This window comes from Marmota marmota, unplaced genomic scaffold (genome assembly GCF_001458135.2).
Source record: "Marmota marmota marmota unplaced genomic scaffold, marMar, whole genome shotgun sequence".
Classification (NCBI taxonomy): domain Eukaryota; kingdom Metazoa; phylum Chordata; class Mammalia; order Rodentia; family Sciuridae; genus Marmota; species Marmota marmota.
The window spans coordinates 2,595,244-2,606,880 of record NW_026000261.1 but is presented as its reverse complement, the minus strand read 5'-3'; the positions used below and the strand labels follow the sequence as shown (position 1 = coordinate 2,606,880).

Below are 11,637 nucleotides of genomic sequence, written 5' to 3'. Positions count from 1 at the left end.
CCCCCCACACACACACACCAGACAAAGAGAGCAGATGTTGAATCTGAGTTCAGGGAAGAACCAAAGCAAAACAGGGGAGGGGGGTCAGTGTTGAAAAAAAATGATTAGGAGAACTCCCACTAGGAAGAATACTCTCAACCTTTTCCAGAACAAGGCAGGGCAGGCTTTAATTTCAGCTGGTGAGAATTTTTTGAGGAACTGTGAACTATGGTTTTATATTTAAGATTCAAATCCATATTGGCAAAAATAATCAAGACCAAAAGCCTTCAAGTGCTGGCAAGTTCTCTACTGACACAGGGATCCTGGCCTTATGAAGAGGTATCCCTGTTCACTTTGGAATTCTAGAGCAATTAAGTTTTCTTTAGGGCCATGACATCTGGAAAAATTATATACTTTTTTTCCTCCTAGTATAAATGTAAACTGTTACTTCTCTGACATAGAGAGGCAAAAGGCTTATGCCAAAGTTTGACCCATATCTGACCTTCAGACACAAAAATTCTGAACACTTGCCTGTCTTCAGACACCCACAAGTAGAAACTTTTAAGATTTTTGGGGGGGATACAAGGGACTGAACGCTGGGGTGCTTTACCACCCCTACATTCCCATTTATTTATTTGTTGTAGATGTACACATACCTTTATTTTATTTATTTATTTTTATGCAGTGCTGTGGATCGAAACCAGCACCTCATACATGCTAGGCAAGTGCTCTACCACTGAGCTACAACCCCAGCCCCCTTTTTATTTCTTTTTTATATTGACACAGGGTCTCACTAAGTTGCCAAAGCTGGCCTCAAACTTGAGATCCTCCTGCCTCAGCCTCCTGAGTTGCTGGGAATACAAGTATGTACCATCACAATGGCTTCCTACTAGTAAGATTAAAATGGAGACCCTAATATCCCCCAATGGGAACCTTACCTTCTGCAACCTGGCCACCTTTTCATAGCACCCTTCCAACTCCTGCCGCAAGTTCCGGTTCTCATCCGAGAGGATCTCAACCATCTGCTGGGCTCTGGAAACAATGGCAAAAGGATCCGCTGGCATGGGCTGATAAGAAGCTGACTGCTGAGCACGAGGCATAGCTGAATAGGCTTCTCCTGATTGCTGCTGCTGCTGCTGTTGCTGCTGCTGATGGTGATGCTGCTGCTGCTGCTGCTGTTGCTGCTGACTCAGCCCAGGTTGGGAGAGACGGTAATGATCGCCCTGGTGAACCTGATTAGGAAGGAAATGCTGCTGTGGCCTAGGAAGGTGAGTTGAGTGGTCACCTTGGTTTGGAACCAAGGGATGTTGGGCTGGAGACAATCTGGTAGATGGTGGAGACTGCAGCAAGGGCAAGGAACCTCCAGATGTCAGGGAAGAAGTAGGGCTGTGAGGCTGAGAGTTCCTGGCCGACAATGGCAAGGAGATGTCCTGCGTTGGCCTGGAAAACACAAAAGGGAGCCTGTGGTTAAGTTCTCTCCGGAAGCACTGAAGAAAAAGGGAACAAGAAAGTAACATGAGGTGGGGTGCAGTGGCACACACCTGTAATCCCAGCAACCCAGGAGGCTGAAGCAAGACGATCTCAAATTCAAGGCCAGCCTGGGAAACTTAGCAAGACCTTGTCTTAAAATAAAACAATAAAAAGGGTTGGGGATATAACTCAGTAGTAGAGCACCCCTGAGTTAAATCCCCAGTAGGGCAAAAAAAAGTGATAGGAGGAGGCTTCTGGAGCCCCCAAGACACCTGCAAAATGAGAAGCAGGCAGAGTCAGACTATAGGATCCCTGCAGAAACCTCTACAGTTCTTTCGTGGCTCAACCTGTGAGCCAGACAGATACAGGTAAGATCACATGGATAATAGAACCAGATGACCTCCAAAGTCATTTTGTGAAAATCTAAGGAATGTACAAGTCTGATAAGTATTTTAAATGATCTTCTACAAGGTAATTTTTAAGTTATTATTTTAAACTAAACCTAATGTTAGAAATAACATTATGTATGTGGTCTAGCACACATAAAGATTCAAATTTAGAAAACATGTCTCACTTGTTTTGGAGACAACAGCCACCAAAACTTCCCTTCATCTTCCTACCTGGACCTGGCTTAGAGAATTCATACTTATCAAAAAAAAAAAACACTCAAAAATATGTAGAATTTTACACTAAAAACACCAAATAATTCTTATTTATTCATTTCAGTTGTTGATAACTTAATGATGTCCATTAGTAGTAACAGTACCAAGACTTGGAGGAGGTTACAGGCAACATCATCATACTATTTTTGATGTACTGAATCACAAAATATAAGAGCCAGAAATGTCTTAAAGCAATTATTTCATGCAGCTCCATCCCTGGACACATGAAAAACAAGAGACGTGCTAAGTTCAGAGTGAGTTAGTGGTAGTGTCAAGGCAGAGCACTTCTTTCCTTATTCATATTTCCTGGCTATTTCTACTGCCATAATGCATTGATATGTATGTACTGATGTTCAGATCTACAGCTTATTGCTTACAGAGTTTCAGAAAGACAATTTTGGTACATTGTTTAATGTGGCTTTCCCAACTTTTGCATCTAATTACTAGGTACGAAATAATAATACCCAGGTACAAATAATTTGTACCTAATGACTATTAGCACTAAGAAAAACAATCAAGAGTTTGTAGATGGAACACTTCCAACCAAACACCACTACCAGAAAGAATATCTGTTGGTATGCACCAAAGACAAAAAGCTTGTTCACCCTCCTTGCAGCACATGCCCAACTAACCTCATATGCTCCCACGTCCTGGGGACGCTTGTCCTACAGTTGATACTTGTCAATCCAAGGAAGACAGATGGCTAAGAGCATGGAATTTGGATCCCAACAGGAAGAGTTTAGAGACCTTGCCTACTCCTTGTTTAAATAATTTTTTTTTCAAATTATTTAATCTGTCTGAGTCCATTTCTCTCCTGAGATTCCAAATGAACTGCAAAAATACTGAGGAATTCATATTTTTTAGCTCAATAGAAATGACAGTCTCTTATCCAGCTCCCAATTTTGATGGGGTGACCTTGTTAACATAGCACTTATAAGCTACCCATTTAATCTTTGCATTACTATGCATAAAATTTATGATGGAACTGAGACAAATCACTGGGAGCCATTAACTTTTATTTCTTTTTTTCTTTCCAGTACTGGGGATCTAACCCAGGGCCTGATGCATGCTAGGCAAGTGCTCTACCACTGAGCCACATCCCAGCCCAGCAATTAACTTTTAACTGGCATTCCAGATGCTAAAGCACATGCCTCCCACACACACTCCAGTTACCACTATTGTTCATTTATCTATCCCTACAAGAGCTCCTCACTATAAGAGTTTTTTACAGCTACCAAATCATTCCAAACACTTGCTTGTGGATGTCAAATAATCTTGATGTTCACAAAAGCCCTCAAAACTGCTCAAACCCTGGTTCTTTCCCTTAGCTCCATATGCATCTGGTACATCCATATTCTTCCAATTTCATGTGTGTGCGCACGTGTGTGTGTGTGTGTGTGTGTGTGTGTCACTATACTTGCTGAATATTAAAGAGGGCACACAATATACTTGGGCACAAACAACTGATATGATTGGTACTCAAGATCACAACTAGAAAGTTGATGCCAAACAGAATCTTTCTTTCCAAGAGCTGAAGATACTCTTTTCAACAAAAGCCTGGGCACCATTTATAAACTTATTTGGCAAAGAGTTTCCATTTTCTATTCTATGGACTTTCAGTTTCAACATAGGTAAAATGAACAATGTCCTCTCTTTCTTCTTTGAGTAAGTGATGTTATAATGTGTATGTGTTCCTAGAGTTAAGATACAATGTCCTAGGATTTGCTGGGGGCCTTTGCATCTCTTGGGCAGAAGAGAGGGACTAAAATTTTACAATTTTAATTTCATAATTTTTGAAATTTAAGGGAAAAATCACTACATTAACTTTTGTCCTGGTTTCCAGGATTTGAAAGCCTGACGCCTGGGAGGTGTTCTCTTTTAAAGACGTACTGCCTAGTTCTGAACTGCGTTTACTCCCCACAGCTCCCCTGGGCACCATCAAGCAAATCAGGCCTTTATTTCAAATAGACTCAGCCATCGGCCTCCCTTCTGCCTGGAGGCTAGAAGGCTCTTCCAGGACCTAGACAGTACACAGCCACCACCGGGAGCTCGGAAAGGAGGAGGCCACAAGGTTTCCTGGAAGGAGGTCTCCAGGGTCAGATAAGCCCAGGATGAAGATAAACAGAGAAAGGTGGCTGCCCCTCAGTTCCCCCTGGCTGGGAAAGGAAACAGATCTCAGCACACTGTGATGGTGGGAAAACTAAGGTAGTCCGTCATTGGCAAACAAGCAAAGTCTTGGACAGTCTCAAAGGATCTGAGAAAGCCCTCCAGCAAAAAAATTCCATCTGGGCACCAGCAGTCCACCCACCACCAAAAAGCAGGACAGTATTAATATGGGGATGAGAAGAGGAAAAGTCGGGGGTGGAGGAGAAATATGGGCAATGTCATAGGAAGCAAAATACACTGAAGATTAAATAATAATAAGAGCAATAATAATAATAATAAAAGTGGCAACCACATGAGAGACACACTCTCCAGGTCCTTCCACCCCACAGCAGCTGGAATTGCTCCCTGCTGACACATTAACCAGGAACAACAAGCCACCCAGCAGACAATAGAATCACATGACCCCGTGGAAGACCTGGCCTGCCTCCCTGCCACTTCCCTCCTCCTTCATCCTGCTCCTTCCTAAAACTATCTGGGACTCTGGGCTCTACAGAAAAGGGGACACAGCCATTCAAGCAGGACAGAGGCCACCAACTAAAACTAGAGTCCTCCCCAAAGCCAGGGGCTGGGAGTGGTTCACCCGCTCCCCCCACCCCAAGAAACAGCTTGTGAGGACACAAAGGAAAAGTAAAAGACATTCCACCCATCTGACATAGTACCTTCCACCCTGCCACCTCCATGACTGAAGAGTCCCCACCCTTCCCAGACACACAAGTATGCATGTCCACACACACCTGCCCACACATCAAGCCCATCCCCCCCACACACACACTGTTATCAGAGCAGGTGCCACCAACAGCCTGCAGTACAACTTATCCTCACCACCTGAATGATGCCTCTCCTGGGCTCTGTAATGGTGAATCTGTGAGTCCTGGAGCAGGCTGAGAATTCCGGATGGTTCTGCTTGCACAACCAGCTCTACTCTGAACTACAGTGTTAGGTCACCCTGAGATTCCACTCAACAAAGATTTCAAGAAACATCAGATCTGGGCATGATTTCAACAATTGAAAGGAGGTGGCTACTTTTGTAAACAGAAATGATTTAATTTTTAAAAGCAGTTGATAAATATAGAAACCCGGGATGTAGAAAAGGCTCAGAGCACTTAGAAACAAAAAGATTCAAAAATTGTAAAATGCTTCAGATGGCTTGGCCTTGTTTCCCATCTGGAGATTTGGGCATTCAAAATATTTATTTTCTAAGTAGGGAGGAGGGCATAGGGAAGATGAAGTAATCAAAAGATTGTTTATAACATTTTGTTCATTTTTACAGCAAATCTTCAGCATTTCATTGCACCTCTAAAGGCAAACAAAAAAGTTTTGGGTTTTTTTAACAGCAATTTGTTCAAAAAGCTTTGCATACTGATCTCTAATTTGTGGATTAAGAACTAAGAATTTAGTCCTCTAAGGTTTGGTGCTAGCAGCAATTACTTGGAAAGGTACTCACAAACAATAAAGCTATCTGGTTAAAGGAAATAAAGGAGGAAAAATATGTCACCACCTAACAGCAGTGTGCTTCTGGAAAGCCGTTCAACTACCTCCTCTTGCCAGGAATCTGTCAATAAGTGCCAGCCACTCCCTCACACAGGGTCAGTATAGAGCTTGCAGCCAGAACTTGCCTGATGCCCAACCAAATTTCACATAGGGGATCCTCTGACTTGGGTTGTTTTAGGTTTGATTATTCACCAAGCATATTATTCACTCTGCCCCTGTGCCATTGAGAAATGAATGTTAGAAAAACACTGCTCACGATGGGCTGTATATTGGGGATGTGGCTAAATGATAGCATGCTTAGTGTGAAGGCTTTGAGTTTCATCCCCAGGCCATAAGAAAGAGGAAAAGAAAGGGAAGAAAAAAAAAGAGAGGACATGTCAGCGTGGTATTTTTTGCTTGGGGGATAGTGAGAGTCACAGTCAATTTAGGAGGTAGGAGAAAAGATAGGCATCATTCTATAAGATCCATGGAGCTAAATTTCTCTGGTGGTTTAATCAGTATGGAAAGGAAAAAAAAAAAACTTCTTTGTCTCATTATTTATTTAGGCAGATCAAAGGGCTTTTCCATCTAGCTTCAAACACTGTGAGAGTCATTTCAGATCACAAACAATACTGGTGAATGAGTTCTGAAAATAGCTTTCCTGGGAAGGCGGGCCATGTGCTGAGTGGGGCTTTGGCTTCTGCTCCACACCCACAACGCAGCGTCAGCCCATCCACAGACTGGAGGGAGTCCCACAGACTCTTCCATACTGATGGGAACAGCAAAACAAAACTGCCAGCTTCATTGACATTTTTCTGGCTTGAATGGGTTTCCACCAAGCTCTGCAGTCCAACAGAACAGTCCCTCCCTGGGTCTTATGTTTCACTGGGCAGGTGAGAATTGGGTTCTTGCTTTGGTTTCAAGATGAATGGACTTGTCCTTACCCCATTTCCTGTTCTAAGACACTTATCAGAACTTAGGCCTCTACCCTTTGAAAGCTACAAAGGCTTTAGGAAATCAACCAGGGTTAATGGGGGGAATATCCTAAACTGGAAAAGTTAGGGGTGGAGCTCAAAGTAAATTGCCTCTGGTTAAAAAAAAAAAAAACAAAACAAACAAACAAAAAAAAAAACAGGATGCAGAGGGGGAGAAAAGGAAATATCAGGAAATGCCAGGTACCTTCTTCTTACTTCTACTCTATTCTACCCCCTGAGCGAGTGTCTTCTCTCCTGAGTCACCCAGTGAACTTCAAGCCAAGAGGGTTTTAGGAGGGAAAGAGGTAGACATGAGAGAAATCACAGATCTAGTCTGTGGGTCACCTATGGAAGAGGGTCAACCTAGGGTCAGGACTTTTAACTTATGGCCACCCATCATTACCCATGTTCCTGCCCTGTGCAGGAATAGCACACAGAACTGCCAATATTGTTGCCCACCACTTAAACTTTTGCCTGCTGCATATACTGAAATATGGATATCAATATCAGCAACATGGCCCAAAGAGTAACAATAAGAACAATGAAGAAAACCACGAAATCATAAAATCTGGTGGATAAAGACATGGGGCAACTGGCTGGATATATAAGAGGTACATTTAGGGAGAACCAAATTTATAAAACAGAAATCATAGGAACATTTCTCTTTGTGCATTTTAGCATCTGGCAAACTTCTACAAGATATGATGTGAATTTAACTTAGATGTTTAAAAACACAACAAGCAACTAACAAACACTCTACAGAAAAAAAATACAAAGCAGACAAAACTTCATGAGCTACAAAGTATATTCTGAACCTGAACATGTATATAGCTCCCCTCGCCATAATATCTGACTGTTTATTCAATGTCCAAAAGAATCATAGCAATTCTATGGAAAATGTACAACTAATGGAAAACAGATTTGTTCACAAAAATAAATGATGAGAGTTTTACGGATGGGAATGTGTGGAAGTGATAGGATGTTGCAAAGTAAAGTCCAAGACCATTTGCTTCTGCTTCTCAAAGAAGAGCTTAATAATGCACAAGAAGAGAAACATTGACCCTTCCTTCAGGATCCTAGGAGATAGGGCAGCAAAGAGCTACTGAAATCAAGACTTGTGCTCCTCTTCATCCACTATGCGGTCAAGTCCATGCCCAACCTATAAGTCAAGGAAATGTCAATACAGTGCTAATTATGGTTCAAGAGACTAAAATTCTGGTTGACAGGCAATTTACTGAGCCACAGGTAAGCCATGCATTGCTATTGGAGTTCCTTACACCTGCCCATTCCTTCCCTTAATATTTCCAACACTCAGCAGAAGGGCTGGCTAGGGATGAGGTCAGGAAATGACAGAAAGGGAACTCTCTTACCTGGCTGCTCCATACTCAGGGGGATGCTGATACCTCATCAGTTGCCCCTCTGTTCTCCCTGGCTGGTTCAGGCGATGCTCACTATAGAAGTGCCCTGGCTCTTGGGGCTTGCACACTACAGACTGGGGTGGCATGCCCTTGAAAGGATATTCTGGTGGGGGGCCTCGGTGTTCCATGCCCTTCAGACTATGCTGGTTGGGAGGTGGCCCTTGGGCCTTGTAGAATTCACTGGAAGTTGTGGGATTCTTGTAGAGTTCATTGGGTTGTGGTGGGGAGAGGGGAGCACTGGTAACAGGTGGATGTGCCTTAACCCCACTGGTGGCTAGTGACATTTGCATTAGTCGTTCACTCAAGGAGCGGACATGTCCTTGCTTGAGGTCTCTCAGTCCTTCATCTTGGTGCATCTTCCCAGGATTGAGCCGCTGGACTGATGGACGTCCCTCGGTTCTCATCTTCTGGTTAGTGACTCCAGTGACATAGAAGGCAGCTCCAACACTGGCATGCTGTTGGCCTCGAAAGTATTGGGACTGGACCTTGGCCTCTTCATAGGTCGGGAGTTCTTCATTATTCTGCATTCGAGGAGATAACTGCTTCTCCATGATAATATTTTCTGATTGGATTTCCTGGCCCTGGGGCTCCTGCCGAGCGGCATGTGCCACAAGCTGTTGGTGGTGGTCTTGGGGACTCAACACATCATTCTGAGGGCCTGGGTTCCCACTGCCAGTGGGGAAAGGAGGGCCATTCCCTGTGGCTTGCTGATGTATGGCAAGCAGATTGCGATTCTCATTAGGATTGCCATAGCGAAGCTGCTCTTGTAGCAGACGCTGCAATACTGTGGTTCCTCCGCTTGGCTGTTCCTCAGAATTTCTCATCTCTATCGCTGGTGGTGCCTTGTGAAGAGAGAGAGAAATTGGGCACCTGGGCTGCCCTTGACCTGGGAAGGGGAAACAGGAAGCTTAACACCCAGTTGTTGGATAAATCAGTCCGCTAAAGGGGAAGAACATGGATATTTGGGGGTGAGGATTCCATTGCAGAAACAAAGTAGAAAAATTGAATTTAGAAATAACAACGTAATTGCTGGGTTTCCTGGCTCTAGCACTGATATGATGAGGGACGTGGAGGTAAAAGAGCTCTGTTTCCACTTTCACATCTAGTATGATTTAAGTATTCAATCTTGACTTAATTCCTGAAAGACGGGGGTGACCTGGAGTAGTCAAGCAGGGTGATGAGAGGGGGCAATTTTCCAAGGCCCTCATTCACAGGCTTCATCTCTCTGTGCTCTATTTAAATTAAAAATCCAAGTCTTATGGCTGTGGAGGTGGAGACAGAAGAATGGGAAGAGCTATCCCATAGCTGGGATTTGTAAAGCAGTTCAATGTGTGACAGGAGCTATAATATGCTAAATAAGAACTAAAATAAATTAAAGGTTAAGAGATCTTGGCTCGCACCAGACAGGTATGATCTCTGCCTTGATGCAAATCTTTTTTTCTCAATCTCTAAGACTTTGCAATGTATCTTTTTAAAAAAATACTTTTTTATAGTAAGCTGTATTTGTTTTGCATATTTCTTTTTTTAAAGATGATCATTCGGATTTTTATTTTTTAATTGATGTATTATACATAAAAGTGGAGTTCATTGTGATATGTTAATGCACGGACATGACATAGTTTAGTTAACTTCATTCTGCTGTTCTGCCCCTTTCCCATCTCTCCCCTCCACCTCCCATTCATTCCCATTTCTCTACTCCAAAAAAATATCTTTTCCTGTATTGTCCACTTTGGATGCTCCATGGTGTAAAGAATGACTTGGTAAAATCATTACTGACAAAGTTTATCTTTTACCCATCCAGGAATTGTCACTGAGATTTTTGTTGTTGAGTTGGAGTGTAAAAGAGAAGTACCTCTTTGATTTAAGTGAGCCTCTGTCAACATTAAAGACTTAAAAAAATGAAAAGGTCATCCTTCTGGAAAGGATAAGATTACCGTCTCCCTCTCTACCACCACCAGTTCTTCTAAGGAATTATTATGGGTTGAGTAAAATGGGTAACCATAATAACACAACTTGAGATTCAAATTCTAATCATATTATTGGTCTAGAGGGGAACCTAAGTAAGTGATTTCTTATTTCTTTTGCCATTCGTTTCCTCATCTGAAAAACGAGTGGCAGGTGACACACAGCCCTTCTTTTCTTTTTCTCAGCACTATATAGTGTATACAAATGCATTACTTCAAAATTCTTTGGAGAAAATTAGTCTGTCATATTAAATATTGTAGTTAAATACTGATGCTAAGTAATGAAACTTTCATTCTAAAGATCTGAAATAATTTGTAACAATGGACACAATGTCACATGGAAAGTCATAATAAAGGTCAGCCTCAGGTTTCTGGATAAAAACTCTGAAATCCTGATTCCTAGGCCTTTTATTATAGCAGATTAAGCAACTTCCAGTATCTCTGGAAACATCAACCCCTTCCCTTAGTTGGTGGAGGGAATGATCCAGAATATATGTCTGGCAATGGACATGGTCATCTCTCCCTTACTTCCTAATGATTATCATTACTTGATTTCTAATTTTTCTACACAGCAATTTGCTCCAACCCCCCCCCCTTTTAAGTCCCATTTATCATTTTCTTTTGGGAAGTGCACACCAATCACCAACAGGCTTAGAACCTTGCTCTCTAGTCCTTTCCTTACCTCCCAGTGACCGTCTAGGACTCTCATGTTTGAATTATGAAATTGGGATTTTTCTAATAGGCTGGCAAGCATAACATAAAATAAATCTCTTTTGGTGCCTGAAACTGGAGAGATGACTACTGAACTATTTTTCTTCTTGCAAGGAAAAAGAAAAAAGGAATCAAATCAAGGCTGGGGTGTAGCTCTGCACAGTAGAGAAATGTAGACATTGCATTGTCCCAGACCCAGAAGAGTATGCCACCCCCTCCCATGCAACACCCACCCCAACCTGCACAAACACGTAGGCACATGCCTGCACATATACACACATATACACACACCAATGTCCATACCTATTTCTGCTTTCTTTTAGGCTTAAAGCCTTGATCAGGATAGGGAACTCTTGCTTATGAGCAGCTCCAGAAACCGCACCGGCAGATTCCCTCTCCCCTAAAACTCAGGTTCAGGGTAAGCGCCGCCAAGAGTCCAACCACTGGTCACTCTGAAATGTTCAGGAGGGGAAGGGAGGGAGAAATAAAAATGTCGTTTCTATATTGCCACCAACAGCCAGCAGTTAACTAAACCACTCCTTCCAAGGGAATGACTTGTCTTCCCATGGTGCTTGGCTTTTAAATGAGTGGCCAAAATCCATCTCCACTAGGAAAAGCAACCTCACTGTCCAGCAGCTGTTATTGAGGTCATGCTTGTCTCCAAGTGACAGAAATGTTCAGGTCTGACATTGAAAAGTATTGCCCCATCCTAACCTCATGGCCTAGGAAAGTCATCCCAGTTGGGATGCTGGATGACGACAAAAACCATAACCACTTTCACCCTAAGGTACAAGGTGAAATTGCTGTCAGTACAGCGGGGCAG

General features: G+C 42.7%; 1 protein-coding gene across 5 annotated transcripts in view; it reads right to left on the bottom strand.

Moving 5' to 3' along the window:
- The window catches only part of Amot (angiomotin), a 56,233-nt gene extending 44,813 nt beyond the window's left edge, over positions 1–11,420 (bottom strand). The window contains exons 1-4 of one of the 5 annotated variants that reach the window (XM_048796938.1): positions 11,118–11,420; positions 8,092–9,025; positions 1,140–1,419; positions 918–1,100 (exon numbers count right to left, since the gene is read on the bottom strand). In XM_048796938.1, coding sequence (XP_048652895.1) covers positions 918–1,100; positions 1,140–1,419; positions 8,092–8,963 — 1,335 coding nt within the window. In that variant the 5' untranslated portion in view covers positions 8,964–9,025; positions 11,118–11,420. Of the gene's footprint in view, positions 1–917; positions 1,420–1,520; positions 1,546–5,099; positions 5,217–8,091; positions 9,026–11,117 lie in introns of those variants that run through there. The other 4 variants (XM_015497916.2, XM_048796939.1, XM_048796940.1 and 1 more) reach the window with 4 other exon arrangements.
- Between the last annotated feature and the right edge of the window lie 217 nt (positions 11,421–11,637).